Source organism: Lepisosteus oculatus, chromosome 22, assembly GCF_040954835.1.
Source record: "Lepisosteus oculatus isolate fLepOcu1 chromosome 22, fLepOcu1.hap2, whole genome shotgun sequence".
Taxonomy (NCBI): domain Eukaryota; kingdom Metazoa; phylum Chordata; class Actinopteri; order Semionotiformes; family Lepisosteidae; genus Lepisosteus; species Lepisosteus oculatus.
In genome coordinates, this window is record NC_090717.1 from 13119066 (window position 1) to 13145515 (window position 26450).

Sequence of the window (26450 nt, forward strand, 5' to 3'; positions counted from 1 at the left end):
TAAAAGCTTTATCTGCCAAACAAGAGCTTAAAAGACATGGCAGGGAGCAGCCTGCTATTATAATGCCTAATGGCTAGAGGCGCGAATTTTCAGATAACTGGGCCAACTCCTTGATGAGTCATGTCTCTCCAGCAGTTTGCCAGGTACTCATCTAAATCCAAATCACATGCCGAGTTTTCAGCTTCATGAAAAAAATATTTATTAATAATGAGTCTCCACACCTACAGGGGTCACCTGCTGTACCACTATGGACATGATTGTTCAGTCACTAAGACTAAAATGGATTAGGAAAAGACTTGTAGTCTTGAAGCCTTCTGTCCCAATTACAGTGTCATCCTATTCAATAGGTAAGACATGAGACAATTGGGGAGTAGCAAACAACATTCCAAATAGCCAAAAAGGTACAAATATAAAGCAGACCTTTGACTCATTGCACCCAATTACGACTGCATTCATGAAATGTAGCCTTCAGAAACCATTAACAAAAAACAGCACTCCTTCAGCCTGGTGCAGCTAATTTGACCATTGGCCCAAAAGCTGCGTTTCACATTGGTCAGCAATGTCTGGTGTCTTTAATGAAACCACTCTGAGAGCCCTGCAGTGAGAAAAGGAGAAGTGCAAATGTCACGTGCATGTGAAGCAGACACATCGGAGCACATATATACTTTACTGCGAAGGTGCTCAATGCCAAAACAAATGAACAACAGTTCCCTAAAGAGAGCCTTTAGGGTTGTCGGAGGTGGCAGATAAAGAAGTGTCAGCACATCTCTTGACACGGTAGGCCACACCCTTCCACTAGAGCTACACCGCCTGCAGGGCTTCGTCTTGCACAGCTCAGGCTCTGCCTCTCCTTGACGGATAAACGGTAATGACCCTTCTCTAGTGTGAGCCAAAACAGAAAAATATTTAATGTTTTCTTGCACTTTTTACGGAGACACTGTGGTTCACAGGTACCTATGGTACCAATGTATTGATACTAGTCTTGTTGGGTCATCAGTACTGTTAGCAGGACAATGTACAGTCACATTACTTGCAAAAATAAATATCTTCTGAGGTTCTAATTGGCTAGGACAAATGATTCAGTAAAGACAGGACTCCAGTGACAACACTCCCCCCCAAAAAATCATCCATCCATTCTAATTGCTTTATTCAATATAGGTGCCCAGGGTGTACAGGGACAGGCTCTATCCCCGTCTCTGTATTGGATGAGGCGGTTAGAAAAGGGAAGGAGGAGGGGACGTCCATTAAGTTAAAAAATGATATCAACAGTAGAACAAATAGCAGCAGGGTAGTAATGTAATCAGCCTCTAGTTCAAAAAAGGAAGTTTATGTTGCCTAAATCCTTACAACAGAGAACCAACACTTAATCAGTACCTCTGGAGGCGGAATGCTTTTGTTTCAGTTTAATTCCACTGTTCCTTCCCCCTGCTATATTTTTGATTTCCAGTCACTTCACCTTTCAAGAGCAGGATGCAAGTACAAACCAGGAGGAAAGTGCAAGCTGCTGCACGTAGGCAACAGAAGCAAGAAACCTCTTCATTGCCAGAACAGGGGGAGGACGTATACAGTAAAAACAGTAGATGCTACAGGCAATACTTAAGACACATTCTTAACTCAGCGCAAGGTTGTCTTGAAACAATGTTCAAGCTGTCAAGAGCTCTTCGACTTTAACTGTCCTTAAACAGAGCCTCTGAATGTACATTAGGCCTTATGACATTGACGCCACTGTAATGCAATGTGTGTGTTATCCTCACTGTACTTAAAAAAAATCATCTGTGCTTAACTCACAATCTGAAGCTTTTGGAGTTTTTTTTTTTGCTAAACTTGATTAACAAAATCTTCTATGAATTCAGCAATATGCGGAGATGCTGTTATGTAATTTTCCTGTCCTGGAATTTGATTGGAAAGCTGGGATTACCACTTGAGTTTCTGGCTTTGGTAACAGCTGGTGGTCTAGAACCAGCTGGTGTCATCGAGCAGGTTACTGGCTTAACTGGACAGCATGAACAGCTTCTTCCTGCTCTTCTGGTGCGGTTGCCTTAATGAGACAGGACCAAGACTGGACACACCAGGCCTAGACGTCCTTTCCAATACTACCCTCTTCAAAACTCTGCAACTTCACCCTTAACTTACACCTTATTTATCACAGCAAAAACAAAATGCTGGCAAAGATTCAAAGACCGTTATATAACTTGCCAGCTGTTGTGACTGTAGTCTGTGGCTCTTGTCCAAGAATAGGAAAGTACCCTGCTACAGTACGTGCAAGTTCCACAAAGTGAAAGTTTCACAGTGAAATTGCAAAGGAAGTACCTTCTGCATGAAAGAGGGCGTAGTTTGGAGAACAGGACAGCAATACCAATATCTGGGTCAGAAAATGGCATGTGAGTTTTAAACTTCAGTGTTGCCCTGCCCTTAGATACAGGGCTGAAGATGTGAGTGGCCAACCAGAGGTCACAGCTATATTCTGTGCTTTCACTGCCTGGTCAGCTAGACGCTCTGAGGTTCTGAATAATCACAACCAGCACGACACAAGGCCAAGTCAAGACTGGTTTCCGACATAGCTGAGAGTGGGGTTTAGATTTTATTTAGTCCAGCTGAAGATTGCAGTTTATTTTTCATTTCCTTTGTAAGTCCTGGGAGTCCTTTGGGTTTGGCATTTCCTTTGTTTCTTTCCTGAAAGAGTATCCTCCTTTTCCTTAAAAAAAATTAAGGCTTTCACTGCTTTGCAATGTGGTTGAAAAAACAAAACACTAAAAAACAAGGGGAAACTATGATCATTGTATAAAAATGACATCCCCAAACCAGCCTTATTTATTTTTTAGCAATTCTTTCTCATAATAATGATCTTTCTAAAAGTAATAGCAAATTATTTTAGTATCTTTATTACTTTAAATTCTAAAGTCACTTTTAGAATTAACCTTGGGTCTTTAGTTTTTTTTTAATGTTGTTGCCATGGGAGACCAGAGTCTGGCACAGTGGAATTATGGGACAGAGGCACAATCGATGTTAGGCATGCTGTCATTCATTAACCTTCCTCCAGCCGGAGAGACGGCAATCTGCCTCCGAAAGCCACCTCTTTCTCAGAACACTTCTGGCGATCCTGCCCATGTAACCCTGGAAAACAAACATTATAACTGACCATCCCATGTGTTTCGCTTGGCAGCATCACATACTGCGTCGCGAGAGGTATTTGAACAATCAGGAGCGTCTCTGGAGGCTGAATGAACTGCAGGTTCCATTGCACTTTTCATTGACTCAGCAGAATCAAAAGGTGTGGAAAAACTGTTCATTTGGAAAGGGAGGAATTGGAGCAAATATTGCCTTTGCAATTGTCCCTTAAACACGGAACATTGATTGAGGATGAGGATGAGAATGAGATGTTCAGAATCAGGTTTTAAAGCACAAATTATGTGCTTACCTGACATCCTCCTGTAGTCCTCTCAGACCCCCTGTACAGTAAGCATGGCTCTGCCTGTAGTTGTAAGATTTCTCCCTGCTAACGAGGCACAGCCATGATTAGCTGATTGAACAATTCAGTTTCCTATAAATATTAGTAAGTATGGATTAGCTTTAGCTATTATTTGGGCCAAACAGAAACATCTCAATTTAGATTGAGTCTGTAGTTTCAAAGAACCTACATAAAAGCAGAACTTTACTAGAAATGGCGAAGTTTTGTCTTTTGCTGTTATTGTAAAGAAAATGGATGGATGGAGTACATAACAAAATTGTACAAATTATACAAATGTCTGTGACATATAAATTACATGACATATGGTCTGGTGATTATAGACAAAAAGGTTCATTACCAGGATGGCTGGTTCCTGCTTCAAGTTCCCAGTTCTTTCACTCTGCATCACCTTTCGGACATTAGTTGAGATCCTTGAGTTCTGTGGGATGTGATCTAAGCAGAAGCTGTTGAAACGTCTCCCCTTGCGCTCTGTAAGAAGCTTCTCAAAGACTTATTATACTCACGTTTTTCATGAACAGTTTCATACTTTAAAAACAGACTAAACCTAAGGAGTTTCAAATCTAAGGAGGCCATTGCAGGTTCTTCGGCCCAAGAACCTCATTCAGCTGTTTTTTGAAAGAAACTAGGGTATCCGCTTCAACAGTATGACTGGATAGCTTGTTCTATACTCCCACAACACTTTGTATAAAGAAGTACCTCCTTGACTCAATTTTAAATACACACTATATATAATACTTGGGTATTTACTGCACTTTCCCAACCCTGGGCCTTTGCTTCAGTCCATTGTAGGACTGGTTTTAAGTCTAGCTGGAGTCCTATCTGAACGAATAATTTAATTAATGTTTTTAATGAGTTTCAGCTACGAAAAGGCTGCTAATTTTAAGTAAAATTAACTAAGCTTATCTTGAAATCATCAGCACTGTTAAGGGCAGAAACAATAGGATACAAGTTCAAAGTTGTCAAAGTATGAGTGGAATAAAATCTAAATATTAAGAAAGGAGGCGACAACACATGTACTGTAGATGATTAACACCAATAATCATTAAATGGCTCACAGACTGCACAGGACTTTTGGACATTTTTGTAAACCATTTCCATGATGTTATATCTCTTAGAAACAAGTTATAGCAATACTGGGCTGTAAAATCAGGAAAATATCCTTAAATCATTTATAAAAGTGTTTGAAAACTACTAATTCCTACCAGTTTTAGAGCAGATGAAACACCGAATAAAGAGCTACACTTGATTTGGTGAGAGACTGACCATGTATATCACACATTGGAAAATCCCTTCAAAATAACAACATACAGAAAAATTCAATCCAAAGGAACTAACTACGAAACTAGTTAAAATAAATGTATACTACTATAAAACTGAGACCAGAAACTGCTTTGCTGGAAACTGATCTGTACCACTTCCTTCTAAAGCAGAACTCATTTACAACTGAAGAACTAAGGCATGACCGCTGCAAATACATTTTTGCATATGTTACATATAATTAGTACTGCTATTTGTACACCTTCCTAATTTTTTAATGTTAAAAATTACATTCAACTTCATACTTCAACTTTACAAAATGTTTTACACAATGTGACATAAACATTCATAATGTTTTTTAATCTGGTTGTTAGCACAATTTATGTATTTGTGTCTACTGTAGGCTGTTATTTATTTTGGAAGAGACGGAGGAATACAATACTGCCACACTGAGTGCAAGAAACAACGATGATTGAGAGGTGCGTTCGATGTTTGTTTCCATTAAAAAGTAGTGAAGCTGCTGCTAATGATGTAGAATCGGGCTTTTGGGGTTGATATTTTCTTGGAGACAAGAGAAACAATAGCCTTTTGGCTAAGTAAAGCATAACGTACCTGACATCCTGGAGAGTGTGGTCAGTAGTTATTTGTTTTTGCCTGAAAGAGGTGAAGTCCCTCTCACCCCCCTGTACGCTAATGCTTTCCTCAGTCTCTCACCGGTCGCTCTGGGCTGGGGATCAGGCTTGCGATATATACTGTACGTGCCAGTGGTCATCATGAACTGCGCCAACTCTCGGGTCAGTGCGGGGAGTGTGGAGACCAGCACCCCTCCAAAAAATGTACCAGCAGTAAGCACAAGCACAGCATTAATACGAAAAACCAATATTTGCTCGTTTTGTAATCCGAAGTACCGGTAGAGAACAGAGACATAGGAACAAGAGCAATCAGTGCTGCGTGGTGATACAGTACGTTACGTGGGCTGAGCTCAGTTGCGAAAACTACAATTTTTGTACCTTAACAGAAGCCTACAATACACATTTATCCATGTGTATAAGCATGGATAAGCACTGGGAAGGGTCCCAAGAGCTGGGAGGCAGCAGTACCAGCTGCCCCGCCACCATGATGCTCCTTAGTTAAGAATCCAGCTTTCCAGCACGAACCTAATTCTAATCAGAGTCAACCAGCAGCCTCAGTTAAGACAGAGAAGAAAAAATGAAACCAGCATAGTTCCCTCTGGGACACGGATCTGGGGGAAGCACAGCTGACTCTGCGCAGATGAAAAGCATGTCTCTAGGAGAAAACTGTGCACAGCCCTCTTGTGGCTTTTTCAGCACAGCTGCATGAATTTGACAAGGGCAGATTCCAAACGACAGGGCGGAGGGGGGCATTCCCAACATGTTTTAAAACAATACAAAAACAAGAGAGACGCCGGCCACTTCAGGGAACGTGAAGAGCCTCACTTCAAACTCCATGAAGAAATAACTGCACTGGCCATGGAAAATGAACATAAATATGTGATAACTCATGTCATTGAAAACGTGTCACACAAATGTTCTTTTTCTCCAAAGGGTTTTATTTAAAAAAAAAACTCTTTTCAACATTCCAGTGTTTCTAACAAAATGTATTCAGACCAGATGACAAAATTACAAAGATTGTCAACCATTCTGTTTTCTTTAAATACAATTTCCATTGGATTACGCACCTGCTCTAAATCTGAGCGCCCATAAAAGCTTGCCTAGACTATTGCAATCTATTTCCAGAGAGTGTTTCATTCTTATTCAGTCATTAAGAAGGGATAAATGCACAAATGTAAATACAACCCCTCACCCAATAACCCCTGTCTCAAATTAAAAATATTTTTTTAGCTTAGCTGTAAAGTTAAAACAAAGCAGAATTGAATTCTTGACTGCAGGGCGGATACAATAAAAAGGAAAAAACATCCAGAAGTTCTTTTTAAGTCGCAGAGGTCCTTATGAACAGCAGTAGAAGTCAGAATTGGCTAGTTCTATTTCCCAGCACATTACCAGAAGTGGGTTTAAAAAGATCTGTTCTATACCAGCATGATTGCATTCCAACAGCTGGCAGAGCTACATTTTAAAGTGGCTATTCGGTACACTCGGAAGAGAAATGGGATTTGCTTTTGGAACCGTACAGTGACTTTTCTCACAATGGTTCTGCTGGATTCAGGCACACAGGAAACCACCTAAGCTTTAAATCAGACCAGAGGATGTTTTGAAAACTGCTTTACCCAAACACTGGCTCTGGAAACAGCCTCAAGTTTCTAACAAGTTACATCCACTGAAATCAGACTTCAGTTTGCAAACAGCTACCAAGAGCTGAAGAGATTCACATTTTCTTTGAGAGAACTCCACAATGACTATCATACTGTATACATGGAAACAAGAAAACAATCACACTGTGCCATCTGTAAGATTAAGTTTTGTTCATTAATAAATGTAACCTATTAGGTCATAACAGGTTTACTTTTGTCTTTTCATGATAAAATGCAGGAGGCTCTTCTTTACAAGTGGAGATATAAATAAAAATGCACAATTACAAACATGGTATTTCCCCCTTAAAAGTTTCCCTCAGAACATCTGTGCAAGACGATACTTCAATCTTCCGATTAGGGTATCTCGCTGAAGCCAGTGAATATACATACAAAATATGTTAACAGCTTGCAGTTTTTTTCCATCTAATTTTTACTGTACATTAAAATGAAGAATTCTAGTTGCTAAAACCTGTTTGAGATAAGAAACGTGACATTGCTCTGCAGGTGACCGCGACGTTGCTCTAATCAGAGGGAAATGCAAGTCCTCATAAGCAGCAAAACAGGAAAAGCTTGGAGTTTGAAGGGCTGGAGTTACCTAGGAGAACTGATTGCTTAGAGCTGCAGCACCTGGTTAAAAACAACCGCCTGTTTAAACTCTGTTTTGTTTTAGTTTGTGCTCTCAATTATTTTACATGCCCTGCTGCTTGCTACTTAACTATGCAACTTAAAACAAAATGAAGAAAGACTGCCTCCATTTTTTTGCCGTGTGCTGGAAACATTGCAAACTTCAGGATGACTGCTGTGGCCAGCCCAGCGTAAATTCCTGCAAGCTCTGTAAAAACGCAGATTTCCCTCGTCTCTATAAAGAATCTCAATAAATTAAACACCACAATTCGTACAGGCTCTTTGCTCTCTTTTATTAAAGAGTTACGCTACATATAGGACTATACATTAGAGCTTCTAGCTGTATTTGACTTCCAGCCCGAGTGTTGCTGGGTATAAGATAGCAGAGGAAGTGTTTCTATACGCTCATGAGTATGTATATAAAAGGAAACAAAAGGTGAATTTCCCGTTAAGGAGTTGTAGTTTTTTTTCTCTCTCTGTGGTCTATGTACAATAATTTATCTGAGCAGTTATTCTAAAAACGCCGATTTCTTTCTTCACTCGAGATTCTAAGTCCTTCATGCGCGTCGGCAGGAAGTTGTGGATTCTGCAGGCAGGAGCCGGGGGAGTCCCCTCCCGTCAGATCTTCAGGCTCTTCAGGCAGTCGGCTCTCTTCTTCAGGAGCTCGCCCACCTCCTGCAGGGAGCGCAGGTAGCTGCTCTGCACCTTCTCCATCACCGTCTTCGTAAACTTCCGCTCGTCCTGGAGAGAAAACACCGACAGCGTGCGGGGGCTAAGGTCCGGTGTGTGACGTGATGATGCACATCACTTCTCTTTGCTGTTCATCCTGATATATACGACATTATCTGATGTTAGATGCGCTAAACATAAAAATAATTTAGAATTATTCCCGGACTCTTGTACAGACGCCTGGAGAAGTGTAAAAGAATTGTGCTTCCTACAGCAGATCAATGAGACTTACAGTCACGTCGTCATACCACAGCGTCTCTGTGCTACCCGCCACTTGACAGGACAAACCACATTTCAACACCCTCGCTCTTTCAACGATGCAATCAATTCAACTTAGCGTGGCAGGTTGACGCTGTTGATTGCGAATTTCAAGGGAGATTCCTGTGTGAACAGGGCTGGAGGATTTAACAATGAGATTTTATTAAACACTTGATTGCCATCAATTAACCCAGTAATCTTTTTGACAATTTGAAGTGTACGAGTACACCAAAATGCATACTCCAGGAGAATAAAGGGTAAAAAAAAAAATTGCAAATGAAAAATTTGATGAATTAGAATTTACTCTAGTACCAGCAAGAAGGCTCAACCAAATGTAAAATGGATGTAAACAGAGTTTTAATACTGAAAAATTTTACTGACATGATCTCATCTTGGAGTATACTGAGACCAGCTAGACAACTTTAAAAAGCAAGTTCCCTTATCCAGGCTGTAATCTGTAAAACTACCTGGAAGAAAGAAAACCTCCAAATCAGCCACAGCAGACCAGAAAACAGGAACTTCTGTGATTTCACAGGGCTGCTTTTGTACCTTAGTTTCAATTTAAATCCTCTTGTCATTAAGCAATAATGAAAATTTTAAAATGTTCTCACTGTGAGTAAAACATTATTTTTGAGGTTTTTTATGTTTAATTCCACTGTGTACTTTGAGGTCTTTACCAGAATTAAGTTATACTTAGGCTACAGACCAAAATCATAACCTTGACAATTCAGAATTTGTAACTCAAAGTCAGCTTGCTGATGCAAGAGGCCTCCGCCTCAAAGAAGGGCACACCAACAACCAAGTAACCAGTCTGAAGAAAATGTGCCACCTTATCACCTTGGTGCCATCAGAGCCTTTTGAAGGACTACTTTGTACAAAACATTCTTGACGGTGATCAGATGTTGTGCATGTTGAAGTCACACCCAAAACGTGAGCACACCAAGATTTCAAAGTAGTGCTGCATTTTCCTTATCTGCAAGTGATCAATCAAACCAGTGATCTCTCTTTTGAGAGTTATTACTGTTAAACAATATGTAGTCATTTCTTTTCTGACAAAGTTATTTAGATGTTACTTGAAAGATGCCAGGATATCGGTTTCAACAACCCTCTAAGTAAAAAACTGCATCCTGTTTTTAGTTTTAAAAGCTCTCTCTTCAGTTTCCACTTGTATTCTGGTTTGTGTTTCACTGTTGATTTTGAAGAAGTACACCGATTTGACTTTGTCAGCGTTTATGGCTCTGATCTGCGCCTGTGGCTGGAAGGTTGCCGGTTCAAATCCCGTGGCCGGCAGAGGAATCCTACTCCGTTGGGGCCCCTGAGCAAGGCCCTGAACCCCAGCTGCTCCAGGGGCGCCGTATAAATGGCTGACCCTGCGCTCTGACCCCCAGCTTCTCTCCCTGTCTGTGTGTCTCATGAAGAGCAAGCTGGGGTTTGTGTAAAGTCAAATTCCTAATGCAAGAAATTGTATAGGGCTAATAAAGTGATCTTATGAGGATTACTTCAATCAAGTCTGATCTAAGGTTCCTTTCTTCAACAATAAGCAAATTCTACAGCTTTAACCTGCCAGCCAGGCCTTCCAGCAAAGGCCAGGAATGAATACTGCTGGCCTTCTTTGGGCCAACTCCAGGACAGTGACGTACTTTTTGAAATATGAAATTTCATTGCAGACACTGTATAAAATGTAATGTATAAAGTGCAAGTGATGATCATATTTATCGAAAGGAACTTAATACATAAAACCATGCAACTGAAGGAACTGTGTAGTTCTGATAGTGCTTTTAATCACCCAGGCTACTCGATCAGGCTAGCCCAGCTGTGTCTCGAGATCATCGAGCCTCGCGTGCCCTGTAGACACCGAGATGCCTGCCTCGTCACAGGCTCTCCAATTCATGAAAACTATTTCAGTTTCAAGTTCCATGGAGACATGCGAGAGGATGGCGGTCACAGAGACTCTTGCGCTCCATCTCCCTCACAGACAATGAAGTCAAACTGGTCGGAGCTGTTTGAACACGGCACAGGGAATGTGTTGGAATTGACTCCCAACTGCCCGAACGTTTTAACATGCGACACTTCACAACACCTAATATATTAAAACATGCAACTCTAATATTTCATTATCCAAATGGATGTTCTCCATTCTCATGAAAACTGTAGTCTTGGCCTCGACATACAAGTTGTTCTCATCAGTGACGGCACCTCTTTTCCCTCCCAATCTGAATTTCAGTTGATAACACATTCCCAAATCAACCTCTTGCTCAAGATGTTCGCGAGGGAGGCTGCAAAGCAGCAGGTAAAGGTGTATTCTCTGCTGAAAGGTAAGGAACAAAGACAACATTTCAGCTTTGGAGCCTCCTTCAGGTGAGCTTCTTGACACAAACACATCATCCTTCTTGTGTTTTTTTTTTATACTATTTCTTGGATTTTTAATAGTATTTTTATAATACAATCTTGCTTTTTCTGAAGTGCACAAAGAGCAAAGGTTTAAAAGCCATATTATTCCAGTATAAGCAAGGATTCTCGTACAAACTCATGAGCTTTTTAAAATCGCAGTAATTCTGCGAAAAGCATTTTCATTTTGTATGTGTGACTACACTCCTCCCACTCTTTAGTCTGTTTCTTGTTTTCAGTCATTACATTTCACATTCACTCATTACTGTCACCGTTTTCAGTCATTAGTTAAATCAATTTAAACTTTGCATGACTGTGACATTTTCTAGGACGTTTTGAGATTTTAATGTCAACCTCCCACAATTATAATACTGTAACTAATTATTTTTATGATTCCTAACTATTGGAATCTGGATATCAGTTAATTGACTAGAAAAACTATTTGCAAGAGTTCATGCAAGAGTTAACTGCATGAGTGTAATTTAAAAACCTATCTTTAATATCTTTAATCTTTAATTATATCTTTACAGAAACAAAATGTGTATGTCCACTTTTAAAAGCATGAACAAGAGACACCCTGAATAAAAAATCTTTCTAGTAAAGGCACCTAAAGGCATGGATGTCATTCGCTCTCCCTGCTCTCTCTGTGCATGAGAAACACACCTGACCTACATCGACCCCCCCTGTGATCTGACTGCCCGGCTGAAGTGTGGCAGACACGCCACACCTCGACTCCAAACACCGCTCGTCTCGCATGACAAGAAACCCCCAGTCGGTCCTGCAGGAAGCCGGAAAGCGGGAGTGTAACACCTCCAGGACATCGGTAACGAACTGCAGAGTCACACTACGGGCGACATCTGGGTTTCTGCACGCAGAGTTTGGCTAGCAGTTTCTTCATGCTGCTATGGGCTGGGTAAAACAAACAAGGGGTTTCCCCCCCACTAACCAAACAAATTCAAATAAAAACGTGTTCCCTCTGGTGGGGGCGAGTACAGTCACCAGTGAGATCTGCTCGTGAAGGCTTCATTATAGGGTACGAACCCCCCTGCACAGCGCGATGGAAAGTCCTGCACTCCCATCCTGTGGACTTTCCAGGGGCGCACTGGGAGCAGGCCAAGCAAGAGAGGCGTGGATCTGAAGCTTGTGTGTGTTTACCGCGTGACATTACCGGCAGGACACGTAACTTCTTTTAAAGAAACATGAATATTTAAAACACCTACCCACCCCACCCCCCAGTCCCCCTTAAGATTTGGAAGTGCAGTCCTGACGCTGCTGGTTCAGGGCTGGCTGTGAGCAGGACTGCCCAAGCGGGGGCAGAATGTGCCGGGCAGCGCCAGCGAGCATGTTGGAGGAGCGCGTCAGAAAATAAGAACGGGCCAGAGGAAGAGGGGGGCCCCATCTTTCTTCTGTTAGGAGCCCTAAACACTCAGATTCTTAAAGGATTGTGTGAAAACTATTTTCGAAGACGTCTCAAGGGTTCTAGTCACTAGCCAAGCTGATTATCCATCCGCTCATTCATTTCTCTAACAGCTTTATTCACTATTCCCCACTACACTGACAATTTACAAACGTACATAAAAATGAACAGCGTCTCAGGATTACCAAAAGTCATGAAAACCGCACTATGCCTGTATGTTTTCAAAGACACTTTGTATAAGAGGACCTAATTTAATGAAGAGAAGTGCTGTCCTTTTTCAGATTTAATCATAACATCGTGTCATATCCATACATTTCCAGCTTCATATTTTAAGGGCACTCTCAATGAGAAACATTTTAAATATAAAGTGAAACGGGGACAACACTGTTCTTCATCAGCTACGGTGCATTTAGACGTAGCATTAACAGGCATTAGCCTTTCAAAATAGCCATGTTGATCGTGTAGTCACTTATTCAAAATTCCCCAGTCCGTATTTTCCTTTCTTTGACATGAAAAGAGGCTATGTTCCCATGTTCATCGTGGTCTGCATGACATCCTTAGAACTGCTCATGTCGAACCCACACTCTATCCCTCTCATAATCGCCTGCACGCAGTACAGCCCTGCAGAAGCACGGCCACTTCCTGTCTGAGCTGTTCTTTCCCCTTGCAGAGGTCAAATGCATTACTTGGTGGTGGGGGGGGGGGTATTAATATTCTGGCCAGCAAGTGTATGGATTATGCACAAAAGAGGAAATCATTTCACTTCCTTTTGGACATTCCCCAAACTACAGAACTGTGAGAAGGGGTTCTCTTATTACGCTGGCGGTGGCGGGTGAGGCCTACTGTACCTCCGAGAGTGAGTGCTCCTCCAGAGACAGGCCCTCCAGCTTCACTGCCAGCACACAGGCCTCCAGGCCCTTGACGTGATCCAGGGCCTCAGACAGCAGGGCCTGCAGGGCCGCAGTGTACTCCTGGTAGCCACTGAACACCGCAGGCTGGGGATGACAAAACGAGTTTGACAAAACCAGTATGCAAGCCTAGTGCCGCATCTACAAGCCAAGCTTGCCCTGCACACCAGAATGTGAACCTTGTTCAAAAATGATCAAATAAAAGAGAACAAAAAAGGGCATTTTACTGGCATCCATTCCAGGGCACAGGGCTGAATGCCATTCCATTGCAGGGCATACAGGGGCGATTAACAGACACCGATGAACCAAGCCAGCATGTTTTTGGATTGTGGGAGAAGTTCAGAGCACAACCTATGAGAACACACAAACTGCCCACAGATGGGTCCCCAGCCCAGAATCAAATCCAGAGACTTAAAGCCAGGAGGCAGACGAGACCAGTTATGACATCTCTACATCCTATTGCGTGAAAATAAATAAATATAGGTGTTTAATAAGATGCCCTTTTGAGCTTCGAATGGGTCCCACTTATCTGACGCTTTCTTCAGCTCAAACCAGGGGTCTTGCCATTTTTTTTCTTCTTTCGAATTTTAGTGTGAAGCCCTGCGGTCAGCGAGCAAAAATGTTCCAAACAGCAGACACTTCAGTCCGTGCTCCTCCAGGAAACGGACACAGACAACTCTGTAATCACAGAGTGAACCGATGCCACTACATTCCTAACTAGCTGACTGGGAAATTAAGAATAACTGAGCCATCTGCTGGTCCTGCCTGCTTCTGTGTGGGTACAGACACACCTGGCAACTCCAAACTGGGTGGGTACCTATTAAAATTCACCATTTTCTACTAAAGAAAGGAAGCATGATTGCCACATTTTCTGCTTCAGTGCTTGTTGTGCAATGAATGCCTTCCTGGCTATTGCTCCGTGCTCCGTTACAACAGCAGGGGAAACGGAAGCCGTTTCAGGCTGAAGTGTTAATATTGGTGGAGCAGCTGAAATGCAGGCCTGCTAGCTATGCCTCTCATGCTCCATTACATAATCCCTCATCTTAGATTTCTCATGCAGGAGAGCTGTTCTCCACATCAAATCTCTTGATTCAAAGGGGCTTCTTGATTTTTCCAAAGCAATATTCCGAAGCAACTAGCTGACGTAATCTATACGCTGCAAGAGTTATCAAAAGCACACATCTTACACCACTGATCAACAACAGGTGTTCAGAGCAATCAGCTCCCTCAAAGACAGCTTAGGACCTTACTGTGGTTGTGTTGGTGTCCTTTTTCTTCTTCTTCTTCTTCTGTAAACTGGCCTTCAGAGGTCGCAGAACACTACCACAGTAACTGGAAACCCACAGGACAACGCAGACGGTCTGGGGAGCAGAAACAGGCTGTGTCAAACCTGGAGCACTTGACCACAGAAACACTGTAAGGACAGGAATTTCCAAAGGCACAGTACAGTACACCCAGTCACCACACAGTCCATCCTACTAATGATTAATGGAAAAAAAACAGGCGCCACAAAACAAATTATCCTTAATTTTTTTTACATAAAGGTCACATTGTCTACCAATCATTACCAAGCCCAATATTGTAAATCTTATGGCAATCTTAGACTCGAATAAACTACATGTATACCCTAGCAAACTTCCAGTTTAAACGAGAATATTGTATTTTTACAACTGTTCATTCAATTTTTACAAGAAGTCAGCCTGGTCTGACGGGGTTTAGGATGGAAGACGAATCAGAGCTGAAGGCTGTAAACCACAACTTTCAAATCAGCTGTGCAACAGTCTTGATCACAAGACAAATCCAGTGAGTGAGCCCCTGCACACACAGAGGCCACTCAATTAAAAGTGTGGTTTGTTCAGGTCATTTTGTGCACCTTAATTAAATGAAGCTCTGCCACAGCAAAGGGTTTGAACCCTTGTTATTCAGTCATGACCTTTTCATTTTTCTTTCACAGTATTTAGCTCTTTATTTTTGTTTTATGATTTGAATTTGTCAAGTAGTTGTGTACATAAATACTGCTGCTTCAAAGTGTCATGACTGAAAACTTTACAGCAACACAACATGAAAACTGCGCAAGGGTCTGAATACTTTTACAAGGCTCTGTAAGTTAAGCACTGCTTGATTGTTTAAAAAGGGCATCATGTTTCTAATAAAAAAAGATCTAGACGATTTCTGCTGAAGATTCGGCTACATACAAATGATCCGCTCCACATTACTGTATTTAAAAGTTAATAATTATGAACAGTATTCCTTCCCTTGATTTGTCTTGCTGACAGAAGAAATTTAGCTTTATTTTTCTTGTTCGTAATTGGTTTCAAGTTCTGAAATTCCCTTAACCAGCAGGTGAGAATATCCAAAGAAAATGTTCAAAGATGCATTCAAACCCTTTTAGTCTAATATCTAGGGTGATCAAGAAAACTCACCTCTACAAAGAACACTAAGTTTTCTAAAAGTATCGGCTTGGTTTTACACTGACAGTCTTTAACGTCCAGTAGATCACCTTTGCATTTACTAAGTAACTCTGAAAAAGAAAAACAACAGAACAACTTAACATTCTGAACGTAAACACTTCTAAAACTTTCATGAATTCTATTTGGATAAAAAACTACATTTCACACAGAAAACATTGCTTATGTACAACAAGTAGAAAGTTTTTTTTGCAAAGCTGAGGTTCAGTGAGGTTCAGTTCCTGTTGCTTACAAAATGTGGCAGAGAGTCATGATAAATTGGAGTATTTGTCTAATCTGTCTGGCCTTGAGGAAGGGAAAGGCTGCAATGCCTGTATTTTAGCGAGCTAGTTACCGGAGAAACTTTAACCTCCAGCACCGAAAACTGTGGTTTAATTATTTCATATAAATTGAGTGCCACTAAATACGTTTAATAACTACATTTAATTATTATTAATAGTTATTGCCACTTCTTTCACACAACTCACTGTGTAATTCCCCAACTGCATATTCAACGATATCTCAGTGACTGACAGTGAGGGCAGCAATGCGAGTCTTTTAACACTGACTCGGGGACTCTGTGGGCCTGTTTTCACTTTTGTCAAAAACGAGGCTGTTGGCGCCAAACCAATGCTCCTGTGTCTCCAATTCTTTTGACTTTAAATGAGAATGAGCAAGACTCAGACTCCTGTAGTCCTACTGAAGACCAGACCACTATCTTATATAAAAAAACCTGTCTGTGAAGAAAAAACTCATTTTGAAAAAGAAGAGAAAAGTTCTTAATGATGGGTGATAAAAATGAGAAAGTGAGCGGCAGCACATGATATCTGTTGGCCAATGCATATGCAGTAGTTTATTGTCTAAAAAAATCCTACAAAGAAAACTATCACAGCTGATGCATCTGAAACAGGTGCTGAAACATGATGAGTGGGATGAAAAACCTTAGAAACCAAGTCTGAAGATTCAGTAGAGATAGCTTTCCACCCTTACCTCTTAGCTGTGCTATTAAAGATTTAAAGCTGTTCCCTATTCTCGTTTGGACCTCTGTTGTGTCTTCTGAAAGAAACAAGGAGAGAGATGGATTTGTACTGATCTGTAAAATTAAAAACGGAATCAACCGTTCTTACGTGTAATTAGAGACCCTCCTAACCCTATACACCCAGATACAAGAGGACTGAATTGATCTGTTTAAAAATCAATTCACATGACACCTCTACACTGTTATTACTGCAGCCACTGTTACACTGTCTCTGGAGCGTTCTCACTAGGAAATGCATTATTTTGGTCAAACGTTTAAAATACAGTTATAGCCACACTTACACACAGTCTAATGACAATCTTCTCACAACCAGATACACTTGTTCTACTGTAGGCACTTTAATTTGGAAAGTCACAAATGCAAATGAGCAGAAACTGAAGCACCCCGGGGGGGGGGGAACACGCAAGCTCCACACAGACAGCGCCCCAGGTCTGGAACTGGACCCTGGGCCCCAGCGCTGCGAGGCGGCAATGCTACCCACTGCGCCGCCACGCCACCTCTTTTGATAAAAAAAAATACAGATCGCAACTAAGGAAACGGTCTGTTCACGTGGGGCCGAAAATGATCCAAGCAGCCCAGAGCTACAAACATGACTTCCAGTGAGAACGGGCCACAGAAGATGAGCTTTACCCAAGCCGTGGGAGTCCAGGTCCTGGAGGTCACTGACCAGGTGGAAAGCGCTGGCCTGGCACTGACAGCTCCCGCTGGCGAGGGCAGGAGACAGGCGCGTGGCGGGAGGCCCCAGGAACGGGTACTGCGGGGGGCACACACACACAGGCAGGGCTCGCTTCAGCAAGGGCAGGCGTCTCTCGGGGCCTCACAACAAGCCAGCGGGGTCCCGGTCGAGCAGCGGGATCGACCTACAGCACCACGCGTTCTGTCCGACGCGATCGCCTCTTTCAGAGAGCAACCCTGCGTCTTTTCTCCTGTTTGCTAAAGCAGTATCCTGATCTCATCATCCTCCAGACAGAATCAGAACTGCAGGACGGGGTAACGGACCAAACGGATGAGTGCCAAACATTTGCAACGTGTTTTTTTCAGGCCATTATGCTGCACCTTAACAGAATTAACAAACAGTAAATCCCCATAGCAAGAACAGCAATTGCATGTTTATGGAACACAAACCACATGTACATCTGCTGACAGGATTTTCCTTTAAAAATGTTGGTTTAGAACTTTGGTTGATAAGAAAAACGTTGATCCATTTACTGCAGCTTACATCTGAAACCGTATGTTTTCATTGCAGCTGGTCCCATGGCAAACACTGTTCTTTCGTTATCAAAAAACACAAACTGGAAGTTATACTAAAGAACGGTGAACGGTTTTAACCCTCCGGCCGTTACAGTTTGCAGCAGTGTATGGAGTTAACCTTCACAGCACCGCTGGATGCCAGTCTAACGTGTGTAAAAAGACACGCGGCCTCGTGAAGAAAGTGAACAAGGTTCAAGAGGGTGAAGCCGTTCCCGATCCCTGTGTTGTGTGCGGCAGGTCGCATCATTTCAGCCTTTGAAAAGCTCCGTCTGCGCTCTAAGACAACAGCACACCCCCAAACAGCAAGGGGCGTGCTTCTGCCTCTTCCGCGTGAGAGACGCCGTCGGAGAGCCGGTGGGCGGTACCTGGACGTTCCTCTCCGTGAAGGCCCTCCCCGTCTCCAGCGCCGTCTCCAGCTGCTTCAGCAGCGAGCGCAGCGTGTCCGGCTTGGAGGCCACCCCGTTCTCCGCCGTCTTCTCCGAGTTCCTGGGCGCGACGGGGGGGCTGAGGGCGGCGAGGGAGCCCACCAGGCGCAGGGTCAGGGCCCGGACGCGGAGCCACAGAGCCTCCTCTTCCAGGGAGAGCCGCCGATGCTCCTCAGACAGCTGCCTGGGAAACAACACCAGCCCACTCCGTCACCGGCCCGGCGAGGCCCGACCCAGAGCGAGGCCTGCGGCACACCGAGCCCACCGTTCTCATGAGGGTCCGGGCAGCGGGACACCGAGCCCACCGTTCTCATGAGGGTCCGGGCAGCAGCACACCGAGCCCACCGTCCCCGTGAGGGTCCCGGCAGCGGGACACCGAGCCCACTGTCCCCGTGAGGGTCCGGGCAGCGGAGCGGGACACCGAGCCCACTGTCCCCGTGAGGGTCCGGGCAGCGGGACACCGAGCCCACTGTCCCCGTGAGGGTCCGGGCAGCGGAGCGGCACACCGAGCCCACTGTCCCCGTGAGGGTCCGGGCAGCGGGACACCGAGCCCACTGTCCCCGTGAGGGTCCGGGCAGCGGGACACCGAGCCCACTGTCCCCGTGAGGGTCCGGGCAGCGGGACACCGAGCCCACTGTCCCCGTGAGGGTCCGGGCAGCGGAGCGGGACACCGAGCCCACTGTCCCCGTGAGGGTCCGGGCAGCGGAGCGGGACACCGAGCCCACTATCCCCATGAGGGTCCGGGCAGCGGGACACCGAGCCCACTGTCCCCATGAGGGTCCGGGCAGCGGAGCGGGACACCGAGCCCACCGTCCCCATGAGGGTCCGGGCAGCGGAGCGGGACACCGAGCCCACTGTCCCCGTGAGGGTCCGGGCAGCGGCACACCGAGCCCACTGTCCCCATGAGGGTCCGGGCAGCGGAGCGGGACACCGAGCCCACTGTCCCCATGAGGGTCCGGGCAGCGGGACACCGAGCCCACTGTCCCCATGAGGGTCCGGGCAGCGGGACACCGAGCCCACTGTCCCCGTGAGGGTCCGGGCAGCGGAGCGGGACACCGAGCCCACTGTCCCCGTGAGGGTCCGGGCAGCGGGACACCGAGCCCACCGTCCCCGTGAGGGTCCGGGCAGCGGGACACCGAGCCCACCGTCCCCATGAGGGTCCGGGCAGCGGGACACCGAGCCCACCGTCCCCATGAGGGTCCGGGCAGCGGGACACCGAGCCCACTGTCCCCATGAGGGTCCGGGCAGCGGAGCGGGACACCGAGCCCACTGTCCCCATGAGGGTCCGGGCAGCGGAGCGGGACACCGAGCCCACTGTCCCCGTGAGGGTCCGGGCAGCGGCACACCGAGCCCACTGTCCCCGTGAGGGTCCGGGCAGCGGCACACCGAGCCCACTGTCCCCGTGAGGGTCCGGGCAGCGGAGCGGGACACCGAGCCCACTGTCCCCATGAGGGTCCGGGCAGCGGGACACCGAGCCCACTGTCCCCATGAGGGTCCGGGCAGCGGGACACCGAGCCCACTGTCCCCGTGAGGGTCCGGGCAGCGGAGCGGGACACCGAGCCCACTGTCCCCATGAGGGTCCGGGCAGCGGGACACCGAGCCCACCGTCCCCGTGAGGGTCCGGGCAGCGGGACACCGAGCCCACTGTCCCCGTGAGGGTCCGGGCAGCGGAGCGGGACACCGAGCCCACTGTCCCCATGAGGGTCCGGGCAGCGGGACACCGAGCCCACTGTCCCCATGAGGGTCCGGGCAGCGGGACACCGAGCCCAGAGCTCTTCCCTGCAGTGCAACTGTACACTTGATGGTACACTTCCAATAGGTCTATGAATCAGGCTTTGGTCCAGAGCCAGGAGTGAAGTTTCATTCCATTCATGTCATAAACTCACTGGCCTAAATTATTAGGACTCCATCACCACTAACAAGATAGCCTGTCCATTCTCCGTGATCAGTAAAAACACACTGAACGGGATGTAGCATGCAATCCACAAGGTTTTGAAAGCTGCAGCACAACCCCATCTCTAGCCTTGAGGTGAAGTGAGTCATGAAGCCAAACTGTATGTTCTGTTGGACACAACGGTCTTCAACAGGACAGACATCTGGGGACGTTACAGGCCAGGGAAACAAATGGAGTTTGTCTCATGCTCCTGAAGCTCTCCTTAAGACTTCAATACATCAGCTGGCCAAGGTCAGGAATGGTACTTATCTCTCCAGGGTCCTGCCCACAGAACAGTACATGCGATTTTTAGAATCAGACTTTAGGAAAAGAATACTCATACCGGTCCTTTGGATCCCAGCTGGTCAGAACTGTCAAATCCCGATTGTCCCTCATATCAGCCCAGGGAATGTCCTCCTCCTCAGGACACAGGCCCATGGACTTGACATTCTCCTCTAGGCTTGATGATCTGCGGATCAGAGCAGACTCACAGGTTGAAAAGGTTAAAATCCAGCAGAATCCTAACGACCTAACATGAACTGCAAGAACAAAACTCCTGCCCAGAGGGAACGCTAGTCCCTCATAACCTAGCAATGGCCACGCACACACCTGGGACTTGAGCCCACACTAACAATGCTGTACTTAGACAAGAACAGTAACCTAACAGACTGATACTTAGACTTTGAGGCAGGATGGTCTTAGGATCTAAAGACTGCATTGGCTGATGTTAAGTTTGGTTTGAAGTTTTCTGTGCCAGAGCTGAAAGGAATGAGAATCGAATGTCTTAACCCACTTAGCCATCACTGATTCTGTGCACCCAGACACAAAATCAATAATTCAAACAGACAGAAAAACATCCTCAAAACTTCTGGGCCACATCATACAAACAAAAGGACACCTAAAAACTTTGCAGGTTAGGGCAATAACCCTTAAGCTCTATAACAGCTCTTAGAATGCAATATTTACTTTTCATAATGTATTTGAAAGGGCAAATCAGAAAATGCTATAATATAGGCGAAAAACACTGAAGACTTACATATTTGCTTCGAGGAAAAGGTCTAAAAGCATCCTTTCAGTGCGAACTTGAGCGAAATGCAGCGAGCGGTTCAGTCTGTTGCGGAAGGCAATGAACTCAGGGATTTTCTCAAATGCACCATACTTATAAGCTTGAATGATATATTCTGAGGTCTAAAAAAACAAAACAAAATCAAAGAGATACAATCAAGTAGAAAAAATTGATTCAACAGATGCTCTGCGTCTCTAGATGAACTCATACACTCAACAACAAGAAGAATGCTTACAAACAAGCCTGTCTGGCAGTTCACAGCTAACTGGTGAACACATCTGGCAGACTCCTAGAGCCTGGACTCTGTGAGCAGCTTTGTTTGTATTAACACAGCCTGCCGCTGATCGAGAAACACTTACATCTTTCTGGTTCGAATGGAAAAACCTGAGTGAGAAATTGCAAGACTGGGAAGCAGCAGCAAACTGGCCCAATGACTCTGCATAGCGGGTCAGCAGGTACCTGCAGCAGAAAGAGGGAGGAGGGGATCAGCAAGGCGAACTCCACACAGCCCCTGCGGCGAACTCTCTCCCGCGCCCCCACGGCACAGGAAGAAGGAGCCCCTGTTGTGGAGCCGTGGCACAGACGAGCTAAAAACCAGTTTACATTTCCTCCACTGCAGGAGGTCGTGGAGACTGCACCCCCGCCCTCACCCTATGGTGTCATGCTGTATGTGCTTGGCGTCCAGGCTGGAGTAGAGGTCGACCACAGGTTCGAACGCCCCCAGCTGGCAGAAGAGGAGGATGAGCAGCAGCTTGAACTGGGCGTTGGAAGGGCTGTGGGCCAGGCCTTCCTCCAGCAGGCCCAGACAGCTCCAGAGCAGCCATTCTTCCCCTGCGGCGAGACACACGGGACAAACCCTCACTCAGGCCACACGCCTGCTTCCTGCACGCACCGAACACTTCCAGGTCTGTGTCTGGACAGGGCCCACGTCGGCCCCAACGGTCCGAGAGCTCGATAAAGATCTCACAGAGCCAGATTCGCAAACCTCACACTGAAGACAGCTGCCTAAAGATAACCCAAGAGAGCAGTCTTTCTGTGAAAATGTGAAAGATTTCCCCTTTACTGCTCAAGTAAACACAAACAGAATGTTACAGAAAATCCTGGGACTGGCAAATAACGCTTAACTGATGGCTTTAATGCATCACTTCCAGCTCATCTGAACTGGTTAGTGGAAAACTTAAGCACTTCTCCAGTCAGGAAAATACTGAAAAGTTTTAGCATTTCACAAAATAAAGGGACTGTTTGATCGGTTAAGTACCACAGCTTTTAAGACACAACATTTCAACTGTGGAGCCCTCTTCAATTGCACCTGAAGGCGGCTCCAGAGCCAAAACATCATCTCTTTTCAGCGTGGATTAAACCTTTACCTGTTCTTTTGCAGCCTACGCATGCTGACACAGCTACCTACATGAACAGCTTTTAAGCCCATGATGTATTTTAGAAGATGATCAGGCACGTTTTTTGTTCTAAGATGACGAAATCAAAATGCACTTCAAAGTACAAAACTGTTTTTGTTTCCATTATGCTATCATCAAATTTCGGCAGTAAAAAGACTTTGCACAGAGGATACATCCTGACACACGCTGGGTCACCTCGGGTCAAGCAGACAGCTGACCGTGCGAGTCTGCTGCTCTGGAGAGAATCGACAGCTCACCAGTCTCCTTCCACAGGTCGACGTACACATGGGCGGCCAGCAGACAGTACATGTCAGAGAACTGCAGCTCTGTCTTCAAGCAGGACTTTCCTGAGCCAAAGGACAAGAGAGGCGTGTTCAGTGCTTGTGCTAACAAACGAAGGAGGATCCTCCAGCTCCGAAGTGAAAGAAACGTTGGTGATGGAAGTCTTGATCACACCCTCCCCAGCTACCTGTGAACATCAGAACTCTGACAACCTGCTAGCATTTCCTTATAAATCCCAGATTTAGAATTATAACTCTTGTCTTGTGAAAAGCCAATGACAACTAATAATATTAAAAGCATTTCTGCCCAGAATAGGCATCGGCTTACCAAACTCCAGCCCGTGGCGGTATCTGGTCTTCAGCTCGTTGATCAGGTCAATGCTGTGCTGCATGTCCAGGCTGTGATGCAGGCCCAGCGAGTGGGCCAGCTGGAGCACACACAGGTGCCTCTGCAAGGCTTTGATGTCTGCAGGCAGCGCCACACTGCCCTCTGGTGGTGTCGAGAGAGGGACCGTCTCCATCAGCCTGTTTATGAACTGGGGAAAGGGAAGAGAAACCAGGGGGAAAGAGTTACCCAGTGCTGTATTTCAACTAAAAAACACAACCGCGAAGGCTGACGTATTCTTCTGTCTCTCATTCAGCCACCTCCGTGGTGGTGGTGCCAGCTGCAAGCGGACATAAATCCCGATAAGGTCTGAGGACTCTGGACTCGGTTGAACCTCAGACCTCAAAATCCATCATCAGCACAGCACTGCTTGTTGAGCATTTTTTAATCCTGCAGAACAAAACTACAAAAACACCTAAAAATAGACAACAGGCGCTCACACAAAAGAAAAAAGAGGGTGGCAGTACATCTGTACTTTTTTTTACTGTTCCAGCCTGATATGTTTTTACTGAAAATTAAAGTACCGCACCCGAGCCATGCTGTGTGCCCAGGTCTCTGTCCCACAGAAGAGACTGGGAGATGAGAGGAGAGAAGAGATTAGACCCCCTGAAGTGACGGTTGAAACAATTCGATTGGCCAGAGTATAAAAGCAGTATCGCGTGACACCATAAAGACCTGAAGGGCCCTTAAACACAATAAAACGAAAAAACCAAAGGAGCACCTCTCCCTCAGATCCCGAAACGAGTGGAGGCTGTCGTCATTAAAGATGCCCCCGAGTACGAACGTCTCCCACAGACCAGCGTGTGTAAAGGGCAGAGGACTATTTCAAGCAGGAACTAACCCATCAGCAATGATTGGGTCCATTCTAAGGGATACTGCCCCAGCCTTGGCTCAATAACAACTTCAGGCCCCAACTACGTCTGAAACACCTCCAACAAAGGAGGTTTTAACATCTTAACCAATCTTCTTAGAATTAGCCACAGTCAGGCCAAGGTTGTTAACTTAACCCTTGGCTGTCAACTCCTGAAAACCCAATGAATTAGAACAATAATTCCAACAGAACGGACTGGCTCCTTGAGCCGTTGTGGGAGCAGAATACAGGTTCTGGGAAATGAGAAGAGGGTTGACTTTTCAAGTGCAGACCACGCAGTTCTGCCTGATCTCCAGCAGAGCCTCCACAAATCCGGAGAAAAGTCAAGAACATTTTGATATCCGAGTGAAACACTTCAACTAAAAAGTAACAGGGTGGAAGTGCAGGTGTTTTGAGGCTATGGCATTCCAGGGACTGATTTTGACTAGCTGCCTCTTCACTTATTCTTACAAAACGGAGCTAAAAACGCGAGTGAAACAGGAGAGTGCTACTGATACAGTGAATGTGACCATGCGTGTACTGTGAGTGTTGTACAGTGTGTGCATCATTCTTCTCAAGCAGTGTTCAAAACTGAAATGTCAAGAGAACTGCTCACAGATCCAAACTGACGTTCCAAGTGATTAGATACAGGTATTTGAACAAAGCACTGCATTATAAATTGCATTACAACTGCTCTCCAGCACATTTTGAATAAAAACCAACAAACCAGATGACAAAAATCACAGATCCTGACAAGCAAAGAAATGTAATAATACACCGACAGGCCTTTAAGGCTTGGCTTGATAGAATTCTTAGATCTTTAACTTTAGTGTCAACCTATTTTATTAAAGGAGCAGATTCATTTTTTCTACTGCATCGTAGCTCCCATGTCCAAAAGCGCAAAATTAGACCAAATGGCCTCCTCTTGACTACAATGTGTCTTATATCCTTATATTAGGAATGGGTGGCATGTCCGTTCTCACGATCTATGAACTCCCATTAGGAGTCAGTCTACCTGTACATGTTGGGCGGGAATCAAGAGGTCCAGAAATATCCTGAGGTCCGAGATACAGCAGGGTTTGTCTCCAAATTTCACAAAGTACTGGAACATGAGCTCCAAAGGATCTCCTGGGGGAAAAGACAGCCAACAATGCAGCTTCAGTCATGCAGACACTTCAGTTGACCGATAACGTTTCATCGGTCAAAACGAAGAGAAATCGCAGGCTCCATTAAACAGTTCAAATTAAGAACGAGCTCACAATTCTGACCTCGTCACAAAACCTTAAAGAGAGAAAACAAACATGCCTTTCTGTCTGAGGAGACGTCATTCACTGGGTTCGCTGAATTCATAAACGAGCTTTCAATCAAAACCTTTCTTTCACCGCCTTTTAAAAATGTTTAAGCTCATTAAACTAGCCTTGCATCACATGCACATGTGCAAACAATACGACAACCAAACACAACGCTGGTGTTCTCATACTGATCTCAGCTTGATTAGTCAGACGCTGCCGTCATTAAAAAGATGTGAGAAATGCTGACAGGGAGCTACATTGCAAAACCATTAAAATGTAGGACGTCAGGGTACGGCTTTAACACCCCTGTTGTATGTGTAATTGTCCTGAACCTCTTTCTTAGATGAGTAAACAGCATTAGCTACATTTCAGTGATTTGCATTCCTGTTTTTTTTCCTTCTTTGCTGCCCCACGAATGACAAGAATTTTTCTTTTCCTTTCATCCTCTGGCGTATCCTTCCATCCGGAATTCCACACTTGCGGAATAAACTAGCCTTTTAAACGCAACTATCAACTCAGTCAGCTCTTCAGCTGCTTCAGATCAGCTTCTGCTGGGGCTCACGACTGCAGCCCTTCCGAGCACAGGGGGCACCTGCTCGGAGTTACAGGAGCCACGTCTGCGTGCGCCCCTTGCGTCAGCTGAAAAGGACGCTGGGAAGCTGCTGCTTCTGCAGGAAGTGCCACCACTCAACAGAAACACTAGCGAACCTAGCAAACCCCATCGTAGTGGAGTCGTTTATACTGCACAGAAATGAAACATACCTG

General features: G+C 45.2%; 1 protein-coding gene across 4 annotated transcripts in view; it reads right to left on the reverse strand.

Moving 5' to 3' along the window:
* Window positions 1–7891: 7891 nt before the first annotated feature.
* naa25 (N-alpha-acetyltransferase 25, NatB auxiliary subunit) overlaps window positions 7892–26450 on the reverse strand; it is a 31449-nt gene continuing 12890 nt past the window's right edge. For 3 of the 4 annotated variants that reach the window (XM_006640282.3, XM_015366348.2, XM_069182067.1), the window contains 14 exons: window positions 25409–25521; window positions 23487–23694; window positions 23135–23224; window positions 22131–22311; window positions 21840–21939; window positions 21451–21602; window positions 20758–20883; window positions 18422–18665; window positions 17436–17559; window positions 16757–16822; window positions 15743–15840; window positions 14570–14680; window positions 13260–13406; window positions 7892–8360 (listed from right to left, as the gene is read on the reverse strand). In XM_006640282.3, the coding sequence (XP_006640345.3) occupies window positions 8238–8360; window positions 13260–13406; window positions 14570–14680; window positions 15743–15840; window positions 16757–16822; window positions 17436–17559; window positions 18422–18665; window positions 20758–20883; window positions 21451–21602; window positions 21840–21939; window positions 22131–22311; window positions 23135–23224; window positions 23487–23694; window positions 25409–25521 (1883 nt within the window). In that variant the 3' untranslated portion in view covers window positions 7892–8237. The other variant, XM_015366349.2, reaches the window with a different exon arrangement.